The 18,009-nt window shown below is 42.1% G+C and overlaps 1 protein-coding gene across 8 annotated transcripts in view; it reads right to left on the reverse strand.

Annotated features, from left to right (window-relative positions):
• The window catches only part of ST7 (suppression of tumorigenicity 7), a 267,683-nt gene that overhangs the window by 5,719 nt on the left and 243,955 nt on the right, over nucleotides 1-18,009 (reverse strand). For 5 of the 8 annotated variants that reach the window (XM_058724508.1, XM_058724504.1, XM_058724506.1 and 2 more), the window contains 4 exons: nucleotides 14,659-14,809; nucleotides 5,508-5,600; nucleotides 2,540-2,679; nucleotides 444-1,496 (listed from right to left, as the gene is read on the reverse strand). In XM_058724508.1, coding sequence (XP_058580491.1) covers nucleotides 1,377-1,496; nucleotides 2,540-2,679; nucleotides 5,508-5,600; nucleotides 14,659-14,809 — 504 coding nt within the window. In that variant the 3' untranslated portion in view covers nucleotides 444-1,376. Of the gene's footprint in view, nucleotides 1-443; nucleotides 1,497-2,539; nucleotides 2,680-5,507; nucleotides 5,601-14,658; nucleotides 14,810-18,009 lie in introns of those variants that run through there. The other 3 variants (XM_058724505.1, XM_058724507.1, XR_009260286.1) reach the window with 2 other exon arrangements.

Genomic DNA, 18,009 nt, shown 5'->3' on the forward strand with positions numbered 1-18,009 from the left:
TCCAACATGGGGCGTTCTGGGTTTAAAAATCATGTTATATACAGAAGACTTAAGGAAATTTGTGATGTTTTACCAAGAGTCAGAGGTCAGAGGTCGCCACGAATGTATTAGCTGTCGTAAGAATTTGCAAGAAGGAGACTTGTTGAGTATAGTTTTGGAGGGTAGATAGGAACAACAGGTGGATATTAGAGGAAGGCATATTTTATATAAAGAAGACTTCTGAGTGATCCAACAATGAAATGGGCTTTGATGTTAAGTAGGCAAGTTCCCCATCACTGAGAGCATTCAAGAAGAGTCTAAATGACCTCCATCCCATTACTCTTGAAGGCAGTTTAAGGTCCCTTTCAACTCTAAGAGTCCATGATTATAATTACAAAAGAAGAGGAGAAATGCTAAACTGTATCTGATTTTTACAGTGATTCTTTCTGCAGAAACCACTACCATTTATTTATTTAATAATCATTTATTGAAAACCTACTACGTGCAAAGCACTGTGCAAAGCTTTGGGGATACAGAGATGAGGATGACACAGTCCTGCTCTCAAGGAGCTCACATTCTAAAAGGGGGACAGACATGTTTTTAACAATTATAGTACAATAAGTGTGATAATATAGGTATTCATAGAATACTGTGGGATCACGGAGGAAAGACCTCTAACTCAGCTTGGGAGAAACTTAGAAAGAAAGCTGAGTGTAAAAGAGTGAAGAGGAGTTAGTAGAGTGGACAAGCCAAGGTGGTGATGGGGAAGGGCATTCCATGCAGAGCAAAAGGCACGTGCAAAGGCACTGAGGTGTACAAGAGCCTGTGCATCTGGGAGTGGTGAGTCACTATGGTCTAAGAGCAATGTCTATGCAAGAGGTGGGAGAGATGAGGCCGAAGAGGCAAGCAAGGCATGACTATAAAGGACCTTGCATGCCTTGCTAAAGATCTGGGACTTTATTCTGAAGTTGGTGGGAAACCTTTGGAGAAATTCAAGCAGGGAAGTGACATGCTCAGACTTGCAATTTAGAAAGATCATTCTTGTGTCAGTATGAGAGAAGGACTGGCAGGGGATGGAACCGGAAGCAAGGAGACCAGTTAAGACTCTGGCAGAGGAGTCCAAGCAAGAAATAACAAGACCTAAACTGAGAGAGATGCTATGGGGAGAGAAGGGGCTAAGAAGGGATGAATTACATTTACTGAACGCCTAGTAGCATTGGAGGTTAGATCCGACAGACTGGGAGCTGAGACAGGTAGGGTGTGGAGAGTGAGAGAGGAGCCTGGGAGGGCTGCTGCGCTTCTGGCTTGAGTAACTGGGTGGATGGCAGAGGCAATGGCAGAGGTCAGGAATACAGGAGGAGGGGTGGTTTTGGTGGTGGGGGAAGAGGGTGATGAGTTCAGTTTTGGAAATGTTGAGATTGAGGTGCCGGTGGAATTTCCAGTTCATCTTCAACACGCATGAAAATGCTCTTGCAATTCCAGTCCCTGAACTCTGCCGAGCAGAAAATGTCAATCATCTGGAAAGGGATTAAATCACCCAGCCAAGTTAGAAATCATCCTTTCTGACTCCACTCGCCTTGAAATCAGAATGGAGTTCCAGGAAAAAGCATTGATACTCTTTTCCTTATTCCTTCTGTTTGAAACCCATCTGTGGCAAAATCCTTACACTTATCCTCACTGCATGTGAAGGTTAAAATGGTTGGTTTTCGGGGAGCCTTGGTGGCTCCGGTTAAACAGCCGGCTTCGGCTCAGGTCACGATCTCACGGTTTGTGAGTTCGAGCCCCGCTGACAGCTCAGAACCTGGAGCCTGCTTCAGATTCTGTCTCCCTCTCTCTCTGCCCCTCCCCCGCTTGCACTCTGTGTCTCTCTCTCTCTCTCAAAAATAAACGTTAAAAAAAATGGTTGGTTTTCAACAAGGAAACAATGGCTCTTGATTGTCAATGCAGATGGATTTTCTTATTATTAAAGCTCCTCTCCACAGTCCTACTTAAAGACTCTTACTGGATTTCCATATTCTAAATGTCGCGCCTGTATATTTCTTAATACAAGTTCTTAATATACTTTTTAATTACGAGCCCTTCACATGTTCTCAGCTCATTCCCCCAACAGGCCAACAGTTTGTACCCATTAAAATATTTATTGAAATCATCTTTGAAAATGTAAATCTCATGTTTATTGAAGGAAAGACACAATATCTAAAGATTAGAAATAATGTTATTCAACTTATGTAAAACTGAGTAATTTCCCATACATTTTCTCATTTACTAGGATTCCCTTAATTATTTATTTAATCCTTTTAGGCTTCATGCTTTTTTTGAAATCTGGTAATTTTTTTGTGAAATGAGGCAAGGCATGCATTTACAAACAACCTACACTTTTCTCATTTGACCCTCAACCTTTTGATTCTACTGATGAAGATGAAAATTAAACAATGAGCAAAAAATCAATACAGGTAAATCCATTTCTACACAACACTCCTTCATGTCTCTTCTCCTTCCCTTGGCTTCCCTTGGCTTCCCATGTCCCTTCCCTCAGGCCCCCCTCTTGGCAAATACTCACAGCTTTTGCAAAGACCCCCATGAGTTCCGGGAACTGATGTGTCAAGAGGGCCAGCATGGCTGTGAAGGAACACAATCCGGCAGTGAAGAGGATGAAGAAGGGAAGCTCCTTCTTTGGGTAAACTGAGACTTCATGGAAAGCTGTGGAGAAATGCAGACAGAAACATGAGTGCCATAGTGAAATGCATCCTCAGGGAATTTCTGTACGTGGGACTGACTCTTCAGAGCTGTGGCTGAAGCCTCTTGGAAATGAAAAGGGCAGGGTACTTGAATGAACCAGAGCCAACATCTGAGCCAGCCTCTGGCTTGCCTATCTGCTTCTCCCAAGTCCATGTTCAACCTTGAGCGCTCTACTTGGGAGGCATGATAGGGCTAATTTGAGGATGTTACATATTTTGGGGCAGGAACAGTAACACACTCTACACCTAATACATAGTATTACTTTCTCAAAAGGAAACACAAATAAAACAAAACCTTATTCACATTATAAAATACATGTTCATTGGACAAAACCCGGAAAACCCAAAACTAAGTCTACTGGGAAAAAAAAAATCTCTCTAGATTTTGACCTTCCTGTAATATTTTAGTCATTATAATGAAGTGATATTAGTTTATCTTGTATTTTTTCCTGGCATACTCTAAGTCTGTCGGTGGAGGGAGCCACCCTGATAGACATTCAGCAAGGACCTCACATGGTGGCCAATTCAATCTGCAAAGGTTGGAAATCAAGGCTGCAGGGGTCATCCGGCACAATTGTAGGAGAACCGTAATGATAAATACACTTCCAACAATCACCAAAAAAAACCCCAAACCAAAACAAAACAAAAACAAAAACAAAAAAACAACCAAACAACCAAAAAACAAAAACAAAACAAAACAAAACAAACTGGTGCTCTTTAGAGCCCCTTCCATAACTTCAAAGTTTCAAATGTTGGGTTTGGGAAAACCAAAGAACAGGTGGTGCCAATGCCAAGGGAATGGACCCCCTGCTTTCTGCTCACCATGTGGCTGTGAGCAGCCTGGGCGCTGGGGGTGCCCTCCAGGGGAGGTAAGGCTGGCCTGTGCAGAGAGAGGGGCCCCAGCTACAGGCGCCCTGGCTGAGGGGGCTGTAAAACTGCCTGTGAGCAGTACTGCCACTGGAACCGAGACGGTCCAAGTGCTCCACGTTCTTCAGGAAATCCAAGATCTGAAGGCCTTTCTGCGACTGTTCAGCTCTCATTACTTACAGCCCTAAACTATAACCCGCTTGGCCTGAAAGTGAGGGTGGAGACAGCAGGGAGGGACAGGGCACAAAGAAGTGTGCACACCTGAATCCGGGCCATCTACCTGCTGGGATTCGAAAGAAGGTACAAGCACGTTTGGGGCCTAATGTCCAACAAGGGTACTTTTAAAGTGCAAAACGTGGGTAGCATTTAAAACAATCGGCCCTCTTTGTATCCACACCATCCTTGCTGTCAACACCCAACCCCCGAAAGATTTTGAGGGGAGATCAGATTTTGGGCAACTGCATTCAGTTCAAGAAATGAGAGTCATAACTTTCTATTTCAGGTTCATAAAGATTACTCCTATGAAGTTTCTTTTAAGAGCTATAATCTCGTTCTAATAGTGAATCTAGTCCCATGGAAACTTAATTGGATTCAAAGAAAACATTTTAAAACTGTGCTTTTCAGAAAACTGCCATTCTTACTAGAAATGGAAATTTTAACAAGGGTCTCCCTGAAGGAGAGTCCAAAGGTAAAGTGTGGGCACACATAACAGAAATTTCTGAAATAGAATCTAATGTAGTGTGAGGCATTTTCACAATAAAACTCGGGCAAGGAGCAACGCATCACTGAACTTTCCCGGCTCCATAAGGAACAAACATGACATTGCCTCGGGCCAGCAAGGAAACAGGTGAGCCACCTCTCGCTGCTTCAGTCTAAGAGACCAATTCGTTTTGCACCCAGACCCCACGATGTTGGGGATTTATGATAGGCTCAATAACATTGGCATTGCACAATTTATTATTGGAGCACCTAGGGCTCCAAACTTACACTACTCCCCTGGGCTCTGAGATAGGCTATAACTGGGGTGGGTCAAAGAGAGGCAGTGGTAGGAGAGAGGACAAGGGAGAGAGAATAGCCAAAATTTGGAGCTTATTATCTGAGGGAGGAAAATATGTCCTAAGTCAGGGCCACACGAAGAGCCTGGACAGGATCCCCAAATACAGTATGATTTGATAATAGCTATTTAGCAGGACTTGTCAAAACAATGTCGTATTACAGTAAACCAAATCATTCTTCCCACGTGCGGTGTGGACCAAGAGACTGCCAGCTTGTAAGGTTCTTGAGGGCAGGGTTCCCCCTCTTCTTGCTGCATACAGTGCTGAGGCTGCACGTGTGCTCTGCACATGTCATGCCAACCCACTACGTGCATCCACGAGCTGCTCATGGGAAATCCCTCTGGCCAAGAGCATTGCATCACCACAGACAGCACGCCTGCCCTGCCCCACGACTCTGCCTCTGGCAATGATGCCAGCGTCCTGGCGCTGCCCACTCATCCGTGACTCATGTGCAGCACCCTCTGAAGTCAGTGCTTCCTCTTCAAACTCCACTCTGTGCAGACTGCATTTGACCAGCTGGGCCACGCAAGGGGGCACCACGCACAGCGGACCAGCCTGTGCACATCAGCCTGGAACTAGGGGTCTCTGTGCTCAGGCCAACTGGTACATGATAGCTCTTCATTTAAATTTAAGTCCTTGGAGGTCTTTCCCTTTGATGAATCTGGAGGGACTTGGAGGAGCAGGATGCCAAACCCACACACATAACTCATTTTAATGCATATGCTATCCAGTAAGGACAGGGCTTGGGAGAAGAGTAATAAAAGACAAGGAACACTGTAAACATTTATCATTCCCACCTCTTCCCATCCCCACATTCGTGCACACCACCCTCACTGGCTGAGGAGAGGAATACAGAAGGGAGACTTACATGGAAGCAGCTCTCGATCTGCTGTTTCTGTACAGATTGGGTAAGGATAAAACAGATGTCCCTTTTCCAAGGGATAAGGGATCATCCGAAAAGCTGAAAATGAGAGACAATATGTTAGAGGTTCAAAATTTGTCTCATAACTTCTCGATTTCAAAAAGGGGCTTTCAAGCATTTTTATAATGGTAAACAGTTCTACAAGTAACTCCCAGAAAGGATGCAAGAGTTACCCAAACTCTGAGTTATATGCCAGATAAGCTGTCAGAGATGCATTATGATGTATGACTCACACATTTATCTCACACTATATATTCTGGGCAAACCTCACAAAACTGGGTGGGGATAGGGTGCAGGGGAGTAGGGAAGCCATCAGCTCAATGCCCAGGATTTCCTCATCTACAAAGTATTATTAAAATGTCACAAGCACTAATTCAATATAGCTCAACTGATGGTAATAACACAAACCTGGATTGAAATGCTTCCCCAAGAAGCAAATGTGGATTGACTAGCTGAAGCTTGTTATAGATGTACAAATATGAAAGGCATTCTACCATGTCTATTTAAAAAACATGTCTAGGTGGATGAGAATTCCAACCAAGATGGACAAAAGTGCAAACCTAAAATTGCATGACTTGGGAGGTATTTCTAAACTTTAAATGAAACTTTTCAATCTTCAATACCATGTGGGGGGAAAAATGGATCTGGAGAGATTGATTATCTGTGTTTTGATGATGTCAGGCCACCTAAATTCTGCTCTTGTGGCTTCAGATAACATGAGGTCTCACACTGAATTATGGCTTTCCAATCAATCCATCCCTTTCCATTATCACGTGTGTTACTCTCCCTGTTACGATGTCATCAGCATGTTAGTCTCACTGTTGCTATGAACTTAGTGCTCACAGAGTAATTTTTCTTCAACAGATGTCCTTTAACTACAGCATGCTGTACATGTGAAGTATAAAAACGACACCCTACATTGGCAAGGTCACATAACAATCCTTGCTTTCATGTGTATCAAAGAGGAGTAGGTAGGGGCAACACAACAATCTTTTTAGTCTTAAATGCTGCATTTCAAGGAATCGTAGCTACATCCTCAGCTGTGCAATTACCTCCACCTTCTCAAAATGCCATCAATGTACGTATTTATCTTTTGCATACTTATTTCAAATGGGAATCAGAAACAAAGAATGTTCTCCCTCACAAGAAATGACAAGGTTCCATTGTAACCAGCATCAGTGCACATATGGTATTTATTCTGGTGTCTGAATATTATTTAAAAGTAAAAACATTATGTATGTGATTCCAGCATTTGGAATGCAGTCAATCTACACCACAGTGGTATCACTCTGAGGTTACAGCACATTGCCATGGAGAATATAAATCACTAGAAACGTGGGATTAGAGCAGAGCCAGTGTGCTGGCAGTTTGCTGAGGTAAAAATGTTATCAATTTTCCTCTTGTAACAGAAACCTCTTAAACGGAGATTAAAACATTAAAAACACCCCAGACTTTAACTCTTCTTAAAATGAAAGGCTCACCCTAGTTCAATCAGACTTTTCTTTCACACAAAGATGGCTTCTGCTCACTGCAACTAACAAGAGGCACTCCCTGCACAGGTTGTTAGCACGCAGACATCACTCGGAGGAACCAGTATGTCTCAATAGGTTTGCAAGACGAGGAAAAAAAAGTACAAAACAAAACCAGTGCCTTAACAGGACGCTAAAATCTCTTCTGGGAAGCAGTGTGTTTAAATTTAAACTGCAGTATGGCAGGATTTTAATACCGTTTCCCATAAATGAAGGCTGCTATGAAAGCATCCCAAAAATGTGGAAAAACCTACGTGGAATTTTTTTTTACCCCAGATTCTCTATGCACGACAGGGCTGCTGTAATTATGAATCTGTTCAGGTTCACATGATGTAAATAAACCCTCACTTTTCAAAGCGGCTATAAATTTGAATGCTAAATTTTACTCAAAATTGAAGTCAGTCTGCACTTCAGGGAGCAATTTTTTAAGTGAAATATAGGAGTGCAAGATCTTGAGAGTGTTCAACCATAGAAATCAAATGGTTGGTTGGTGTCTTTTCAGTCAGATGCCAGATCTTTTTTTCTGCAGTGTTTGGCGTGCATACAGGATTCTGTGCATCAAGTTAGTCTTTTCCTTCTAATCAGTTCTGGTCTTTTTGGAGAGGGTGGAGAGAGTGGTTACATACAACTTACACACACACACACACACACACACACACACACACACAGAGTCGTCCTGCACTGTTCTCCCCACCTCGCCCCCTCCCACGGCTCCCTCCCTCACAACCTCCACGACTGAAAGATGTTTGGGGCGCTCTAAAAATTTCGTTCTCATGTCAGTTGTCATTTACATCGAGTTCAGAAAATAAGATTAAGCTTTTTGGCTTCACTAAACAAAAGCAAATACAATTTCTGTTTGCAATTCTATCCCTCAGCCACCCTGCTGTGCAGGGTCCAGGAGAGTGTGAGATAAGCAGTGGAGGTCTGGGGAGAGCAGCAAGAGGCACTACAGAAGCCCCACAAGCCTCACCTCCCACCTCCGGATCCCCTCACTGAGAAGACAAGAACCTCGTGGCTTTAGCTGAATGTCCAGAAATTTTGCAAGTGCAAGTAGTTACATGCTGATCTGATGGTGGAAAGAGGAATTAAAAAAAAAAAGGGCATCTATTTTATTAATTTTATCTATTTCCTAAGTGACTACAAAGCTCCTAAAAATCTTTGTCTGGAAAAACACATGTTTCAGAGGAATTAAAAATGTACATGTATTTGGTTAAAAACAAAACAAAAAAGCTGGGCCACTCCAGGTTAATGCATAATACACGAACGGCATTTCATGTCTGCATTTTCCTCTATGTGCTGTCACCTCTCCTACCTTGACTTCTGTTGCGCCATTGAGGAAGAGACAAAATGAAATGGGGAGCCAGGTAATGAACACATAGGACCCCCACAGCAAAGTCTGAGGCATTACACTGCTGTCTTTTCTCCCTGACCAGACTCGTTTTCTAAGCCCCATGCCTTTCAGTGTTGTGCTCACCAGAGACCCTATACTAATCCTGGAGAAAAAAATTAACAGAACCAAAGAGGGGACAGAAGGATAGATGCATGAACAGACTAATTCCGAATTTTCCCAATGATTTCCAGTGACCTCTCATCTTACCCACTATATGGATAAGGATAGAAGATAACGTGGGATATTTTGTCTATGTTGGCCTTTTTCAAAGAGGATCTCAGAGAACTTTATATAGACAGATTACTTGTAGTAGTGAGAAGTGAGTTTGAATCCTAGCTCCACCCTATTAAAATGTGAGTGCTTCCTCATGCGCCAGGGATAGAAAGGTGAGCCACACACTGTCCCTGCATTGATGGAGCTCACTGCCTGCGGCGGGAAACAGATGATCCAATAATCATGAAAATCAGCGTGGAAGTTTCCCCGTGATGGTGCCCCCATGCTGTGCATATCTAATAAAGGAGTCGTGGAGGTGACAGGTAAGGATGAGCTAAACTTGACCAAGCTAACAACTGTATGAGACTGGGTGGGTCATTAGTCTGTGTCCAGTCTCTCTGTCTGTAAACATGAGAATACTACAGACTCTGAGAGGCTTCAAGAAACTAAGTGTCTCAACATGGGGTCCGATGGCCCAATAAAGGTTAGGTTTCTCTTCACATTCTCTTTCTACTAAACCCAAAGTTCCTACTTTCTCTATCAGGTCATACTCTTGCTAATAAGTAAAAATGCTGCTTGTTTATAAACAACTAGAAGTGCAAATGACAGAGCAGAAAACTATCATCAAAATACAAATTTTACATTGTCACCTTTGAATGTAAAGTAGGTAACTGGCTATAAAGGCTAGCTGTCTTTTATGAGGCATTTGGGCACAATAATAAAGAGTTCTAAAGTCAAAAAGCCTGGGTTCTGATCCACATTCTTTCACTAGTTATGTGGTCTTGGGAAAATCACCCTCCCTTGATTAAATGATGTACCGGTCCAATTCTGAAGAGAAATTCTGGAATTTTATAGGAGATTCACTAACTTGCTGGCGACCCTCAACACCTGAACACTCTGTTCCTACTTCCATGACAGTACTGCCTGTGTGCACACTGTATGTTATATGTGTGTGTGTGTGTTTCTAGATGTATATGTGACTATATAGGAGCAGACGCATATGTGTATTCACACACACACATATTAATGTTTCTCTCAAAGCATTTAAGAGTCTTATGTATCCTGGTCTCTCCAACACAACGCCTGGCACAAAGGAGGCACTCAATAAATGTTCAATGAATAAAGGAATAAGTGAACTAATGCACAATCAGGAAGAGACACAGTTTTCCTTTTAAAATCTCAGGCGGATTGAAATTATGGTCCATCGCCAAGATAGAATAAATGAAAGGGACAAGCTGGTCTTACTGGGCAGTAGGTGACGAGGCACTGCATGACATCTGGAGACTGGCTATGAGAGTAAGTTAACTACGACCAGAAACTTTAGCAGACCATCACTTTCTCCCCAAATTATAAAATTTAGCATTGGCTCTATGGGCTGAGTGGTGGGGAAATCTCTCTTTAGCAGTCCAAAAGGTGCCAGCCTTTTGGAGGAAAGGTTTGGTTAGAGGAAATGCCCCAAGGACCACATCTTACAGCAAGCAGCATTTACTATCAGGTTCAAAGAGAATAAATTAGAATCAGAATTTCATCCTATGCTTCAACAATGGGCCATTTTCTCCTCTCAAAGGAAATATTCTGTCTTAGTCCCCCTCAAAAACACCACCTTCAAATCTTATACATTATTTACTGAATTCTTTGGGGAGAAAAAAATCTCCAAAAAGAAAATAAAGAGTCTTACTTGGTCAAGTGGAAAAAACGGAAACAAAGAAAGGCTAAGTGATTTACCCCATGGCATACTTGTCTTCTGATATATAGAACTAAGAAAGTTAAATCTTAAAGTTCGTAGTTGCGGTCAGCAGACTACCCTGCTTTGTAAAATAAATACAGCTAAAATGAGCCTTGTAAAGATTGAGGTAGGAAGGAGATAAGGCCACATCAGTATTTAATATAGGTAAAACATAGATGTGCCATTTAAAATAGGGCCCCATAAGGCGCAATACTGTTGTAAATAAGACCCAGTTCAAATGAGATCCTTCATTTATATACGTTTTGTATATTCAACTCAGACTTGCAGAAATGTGTGTGTGTGTGTGTGTGTGCGTGTGTGTATGTGTGTGTGTGTTTGTGTGTGAGGATAACCAGAACCTACAGTGTTTAAAATAAGTGTAATTCAGATAACGTGGCAGCTGTGTAATGACCTAAGAAACATATTTTTAAATCTTGTAAATTAAAGCTTTTCCCCTTTCTTGATTATCTTGACTTTGAGGAACATATTGTGCAATTTCAGGGGCTGGGATAGTGATGAATCAAACATTTTAGAAACCTTTGAAATGCTGATGTATTTGTGGTTGAGGACTCAGGTTTTTTTTTAACCACCATATGTTTCAAACCCAAACAATCTCTGCCATGCATCAGCTGGACTTTGGGGTTTTATCAAAAATGTGAGTTATTTCAGCCTGATTGGTGGGAAATTCACTTAATTCCACAAGATGACTAACGCTCATAATAAACTCATTAAAGCGCAAAGCAAAATATAATCTCCATCCCTACTCCTAAACCAACACTTTTGACAGAAGAATGTTTTTTAATCTCCAAAAGATCAACTGACTAAAAGAATACTCATTCTTAACATGGGAACTGGTGAAATTAGGTACTGTTACCTTCCTCCCTGAATTCCCTTTCTAATGAAAAGGGGAAGTTGAAAGGGAGTTGGGGAATGGCCTTAAATTTCAGAATGAACTAGAAAAGATGTAAAGGACAAAACCTAAACTAGGAGGCTGGTGATGTCAAAAGGCGCCACCACGTGGTGCACTGCAGGAAGTGCAGCCTCCTGCACTCGGGCACACGCGGTCTGAGGGACCTCTGAGGGAGACGGAGCGGTTCACCTACTGTAGTTGCCCCAGAGCAACTGCCTTGAAGCCCAACACCCTGGGGTGGGGAGAGGGCAATCGATATCATCTGTGATTCACAGTTTTGAGAAACTGGGTGTGTTAAGTAAATACCACTACAGGTAGCCACGTTGGAATTGTAATTCAAGTCCTCTGATTTAAAGTCCAAACTCTGATGCCTCCATTTAATTTAACTCAGAATGGACACAGGTCAGGAAGCACTGTCAAAAGACTGCACATGACTGTCTGAAGTTAAAGTGGTAATTCTTTCTTCTAAATTCCATGAGAGATTTAGAGGTTTGTTCATTAAAAAAAAAAAAAAAACACAAACCTAGAACTTTGCAGTGAAACATACATATATGTGCTTGTAGAAAAATACATATGCATGTTGAGAAGACTGGAAAAATACAAATATGAAGGAAAAAATCTCTTAAAGTCCACTTAAAGATGCATTTATTTCCAGTCTCTTTCCTTTGTTTATATGTAGAATTTATTTTTTATAAAATTGGGCTCGTTCTACATTTAAAATATTTAAGTCAACATTCCACAACAAAAATACAATTTTATATAGAATGATTAACTTTCTAAACACTAGAAGAGGAGTAAGTACTCCCGAGCCTATAAGTTGTGGTGTAAATTGAAGCTTCCAAGCAAATGTCTCAGAGATAACTGATCCTCTTATGCTTAATCTATTCAGGCAAAAGCTACATAGCTGGTATTATAGAAAAGAAGCCTGAAGAGAAAGTGGACCTGGGTTTACATCCTAGCTCCACCAACAGGGGCTGCGAGACTTACAATAAGCCACTCCTCTCGGTGGCCGTGTTCCTCTCTTACACAACTGAGGTGGCCACCTCTCTCTCTCTCCGGTCTAACTCAGAACGTTGTCAGGAAGAGTACATGAAATGATGGACATGAAACTCTTGGTAAATTACCCAGCTGTACGCCCACTCTTGAAGGTGCTTGGTATTCTCCAAGACACCTGTGCCTAGGAAGCACTCACACAGTTCCCATCTAGAACTGCATGGTAGGACTCTCTTTTCAAAAACTTAATAGTAAGTAGTGTAACTTCCTTGGAGTGGTTTCTATTTATCCGTAAGGATCAAATGCAGAATTTCTCTTTCTTTGAGGTCCCTGACTGCCTTGCTATCCTGGTTTATGTCTAAATATTCATCTCCTCTCTTCATTCCAATAAAATCTGAGGTAATTACATTCCCCTAACATTCCCACTCTGCTAGATTTTGGAGCTCACCAGGTTACTGCATATTTCTTCAGATCTCATTGTCCTTCCCAGTTGATTCAGAGAATCTCCCCATTGTTATCTGATTATATGGGTAACTCATTTCCAAACAAAATTTCCAGTTATTCCTGAGGGGATTTTTTTTTTATGGTTATGCCATTCCTAACACCATGTCTCTATCATTTCTTGCCTCCCTGTTTTGATCCTTTCAATACAACTGTAACTTTCTTATCAATTTTGCTATGTTTCCCAAATGCTAATCTATGACTATATCTTTATTTGGTTAGCCAATCAATCCACTTACTTTTTCCACAGCTAACCCTAGTTGAGGCCTCTAATGTTCAATCTTGCTAGGCTTTTTCTCTCTCTTTCTTGTGTTTAAACAAAAATTCCTTTTGTCCTTTTTGGGCAGAACACCTTAAATGCAGTAATAAACCAGACCCAGTGGGGACTGTACACACGCCTACACATGCCCTCAGTGGAGTGAGCTGTCTTAACATAGGACCGGGACACCTGAAGTGTGTAATTACACTTATGGGGGGCGGGGGGGGGGGGGGAAGCATCAACCAAGTCAACATCACTCAAGTTATAAATAGCAAATTATTTAAGTAAACTCACTATCAATTCTCTAAAGAAGTATTTTCAAAACTAAGCAAAAAACTTTCAGTCAACATGAGTCCCATCTCTGTCAGCTTACTTTTACCCCATTCCCTGTGGCTGCCCACCCCCCCAACCACGCCCCCTTCCTGCATCAATTTGGATTCCTGTTGGATTCGGGTGGGGCAGGAAAAGGGAAGAGCAGAAGATTATCAAAATAAAAATGGAAGCAGCAAAGATAAACAGAGTGAAAGGGATTAAAAAGACATTCCTTTGTGAGGCTGATCAGAGTAGGAGTGAACTAAGAAAAAATTATCAAAAGATTAATACTTGTTTTGTTTCCCTATGAGAGGGAAAAAAAAAAAAACACCCCATGCTACATGTTGCATTTGTTTTGCTTAAACTAATAACAGTGTGTCAATGCACATACTGTCCAATAATCTGTAGTCTTGGGCCTTTCCTCTCAATTTGCATTCTTCCAAACAGCCCTGCCACTTAGCACAGTGTCCTTGCTTATGACACTGTCCTAGTTCTTCAAGGCTTGGTTCAAATTCCATATGACCTATAAGGTTACCCATGACTCCTCCACCCCACAGACCTCTCCCTTCTGAAAAGATCACTGGGCAGCTGCTGTCTGCTGGTTACTCCTCCCAACTAGATGAGACGCTCCTCTAGGACAGGGAGCGTTGTCTCACCTACAATTAAAGCCTCTTCTCCTTCATAGAACGGTTATGCCTGCCACATACTCAGACGGATTTATCCCTACATCTAGCAGATAGGCATTATCCATTAACACACCAATGCTCCACTTGCCACCAAACACGAGGGTCCTGTGGCCACTGCTCTTGTTCTGAAGCATAACTGCAGACCCAGCTCCACTGGAGGATAACTGTGGCTCTTTAGCCAATCCTTCTAGAAAAGCCATCCAGAAGTGGTAGTCAGAGCCCAGCCCGAGGCCTAACCCCAAGCCAAAGATTCCCCTGATGCTGAGGGGGTGACCGGGTCTCCAAAGAGGGCTTTCCAGTTATAGAATGCTCCTCTGCCAGAACAGTCCAGATTCATCCCATCTGTTGTAAAACTTGCTTTTTTAAGGTTTAAGGATGGCATCGCCTCAGTAACACCTACCACTGCTGGGGAACTGAAGAGCCTCATTAACCATCCTCTCTCAGTGATAGAACATTGCAGAGAAGAAGAGCTATAGATATGCAAATCGTCATTATTCATCACGAACATTCAGGGTAAAAACAGTTTAGCATCTTTTCATGCTCTTAAAAAAATGTTTCAAAGAAAGAAAATTACTTACTGCCTTCCCACGTACAATGCAAAAGATTCAAAGCCCCTTCCACCCTCTTCCAGTGCGCCAGATGAAAGAACGCATATGCTATTGCTTCACTGTCCCCTCGCTTCAGGATATGTTCTGGGGGTAGAATTAAGCTTTTCATTTCTAGTAGGTACTGAAATAAAAAAGGCAGGAGACAGATGCATTAATACATTAGTAGCGTGGAATTCAATACTGAGAATAGAGGTTGATTTCTCTAAAGCCACCACTCATAAGCATTTCATCAAACCTGCATCCTTGTTAGTACATTTGAAGGCAATTATGAAATCATCCAGCAACCCAAAGTTTGCTAACAGATAGTTAGCCTTGTACTAGTTTCCTACAGTGAAGATCAGAGGCTTTGAGGGTAAGATACTCTAATCAACGAAATATATGGAGACTCAAACGGCAAAAAGGAAAATTTAGAAGACACAACAAGTTGATATAATTTTGTAACCAGAATGAAAATACGTAAAATGGACACATGAAGGTTAAGTCATATGACTGAACTGACTGTACTAGAGAGACTGACTAGCACTGCCCATTAACTTTTCTGTACAGACTTACCAAGGAGAAGGACCTAGTCCTGTGAAAAGAGCCACGCATCGTTGTTCACATGCAGGGGGAGGAGGTGTGGCAGCCTGAGCCCAGGAAGACCCCAGGGAGGGGAACGGCACAGACCCCAAATTATACTGTTCTTTTAGATCTTTCCCAAAGTCTGAAGGGCCCTCAGCTTATGCCTCCTCATTCCTCTCTTCCACAAAGGAGATGGGAGCACAGGGCCAGAATGAATTCTTTGGTGTTTACAACAGAATAGAAAGGGAAGCAAATTTAGGGTGGTGTTTTATACTTGCGAATGTTAACTTCTTTTTGCTGGCTGGCTCTTCCCTGGGCTTCACTCCTCACACACACATACACACACACCACCACCATCACAACAATCCATGCATCTCCTTCAGAATGGACATCAGCAGATGATGGAGGGATGTGTTTAATGAAAATGGGACAAACGCAGTAAAAGGAAGTGCTAGGAGAAGAGATGTTCAACAACTTTAATGTTGGAAACAACTGCCTATGGATTTATCTGTCAGTGGAATTTACGACAGAGGGTGAAGAATGGAAGAATCCCGGTATACAAGATGGAGGTTATGATACACATGTCAGTGCTCTGTTATCATCTCACTGGGGATCTATGTGCTTTGGGCACTCTGAGTGTAGTTGCCTCTAAGCTTCCTCTCCTGTTGGTGCACCCAGTATTGGGATGCACTGCCTGGCAGGAGCCAGGAGGACACATTCTGCCCTCCTGGTTCAGCAAGTGAAACTTTTCTCACTCTGGGTCTGTTCCGTGAAGAGATGTCTAAGCTCAGGCCTCACATCAGGCAGGGCAAAAAGTGAGACTGCCTGCCCAGAGTGTAGCAGAGAAGAGCGGTGCAGCCATCTCACTTGGTGGGGCGTGCATAAATGGCCCTCCTTCGACAGAAAGACCCCCCATAGGAAGACCTCTTCCCAGACTGGTCCATGAAAGGTGTTTATTGCTTTAATGGGAACTTCTCAAGTATGAGTTCCAAAAGAACTTTTTGGTCATATGGCTTTTTAAATTCTACAAGTCACTGTCTTCCTCCATCTTGTTTTCAAACAGTGCAGAACAAAAGTCCTTTGGGGAAAATTACAATTTTGAGTTACCTAGTAATCCAACCAGTACTACATTTATAATGAATAGCAACCGTAATATAAATATCAGGGTGAATTTTATGTTCAGAGATACTTGGCTATCCTCTCATGATCTTGTTACCTCAAACGAAGCTATTACACTGTATGTTGTCACTGCTCATGATGTTCTTAAAAGAATCCAAGGCAATGAGTCATGAGAAAGATATAGAACGGGTAAAGTGCTATTAATTAATTGTATTAATTAATTGTTTCAGAGTAAGAGAAGAAAAATCATTTGGTTACTCTTCATAATCATCGGAACAAAGGAAAGGGTGGGGCGCCTGGGTGGCTCAGTTGGTTAAGCGTCCGACTTCAGCTCAGGTCATGATCTCACGGTTTGTGGGTTCAAGACCCGCATTGGGCTGTGTGCTGACAGCTCTGAGCCTGGAGCCTGCTTCAGATTCTGTGTCTCCTCTCAATCTGCCCCTCCCCTGCTCGTTCACTCTCTCTCTCTCTCTCTCTCTCTCTCTCTCTCAAAAATAAACATTAAGGGGCGCCTGGGTGGTTCAGTCGGTTAAGCGTCTGACTTCAGCTCAGGTCACGATCTCGCGGTCCGTGAGTTCGAGCCCCGCGTCGGGCTGTGGGCTGATGGCTCAGAGCCTGGAGCCTGCTTCCAATTCTGTGTCTCCCTCTCTCTCTGACCCTCCCCCGTTCATGCTCTGTCTCTCTCTGTCTCAAAAATAAAAACGTTAAATAAATAAATAAATAAATAAATAAACATTAAAAAAAAAAAAAGAACAAAGGAAAGGGAAATTTTCTTGCCTAAGATGAGCCCTAGGATAAGATTTTATTTCTGAGTTTCTAATAATTATTTAATTATTAATTATTATTTAATTATTTAATTAATTATAGCCACGCTGCCTACCAGTCAATTTTTAAAGAAAGAACATGTTGTATGAACTCCGAAACAAACTAAATATGAAAAACATTAGTGCACGTGGCCCAGTTATACAGAAACTTCTTCAAGTCTCTGAGAATCAGATGGTGGCTGAAAGAAAAGTGTAAACTACCATTCTTTTTATGTCTATGATTAGGAAAGCCTTTTAAAGTGATTGCATTAAGCATCTACAAGAGAACTCTTCTCTTGACCTAAGGAGCTGTCAGGAATAGGGGCCCCTGAGAAGAAGTAGGCCTGGTAGCCACCCACATTTGTGGGTAGACATTGAAACAAAGTCAGGTATCTCACCGCTGTGTCGGTGCAGGTAGGGGATTGAGCTCGAGCTAGCTCGAATACAGGCTCTTTGCTTTTGCATCGGACTCAGCTCCCTGGTGGTCTTTGGGGATCATGAATTCTGGGCATAACATTTGGTCAGGGCGGGGTAAAGAAAACCTGTATGTGTGTAGAGGAGTAGAAAGTTACCTATAAAAGGATATAATAGATCTGCATTACCCAATATGGTAGCATCTCCCACATGTGACTATTTAAATTTAAATTGATTAAAATCAAATAAAATTAAAAATTCATTTCCTCAGTCCCACTGGCCATATTCCAAGTCCTCAAGGGCAGCATATAGTTAAAGACTACCATATTGGACAATGCAGAGACATTTCTGCTAACATAGAAGGTTCTACTGCACAGCACTGTTGTAGACAATGAGAGTTTCCAATCTTCAAGTAACTAAAACA

The sequence above is a fragment of the Neofelis nebulosa genome, chromosome 4 (genome assembly GCF_028018385.1).
Source record: "Neofelis nebulosa isolate mNeoNeb1 chromosome 4, mNeoNeb1.pri, whole genome shotgun sequence".
NCBI classification, from domain to species: domain Eukaryota; kingdom Metazoa; phylum Chordata; class Mammalia; order Carnivora; family Felidae; genus Neofelis; species Neofelis nebulosa.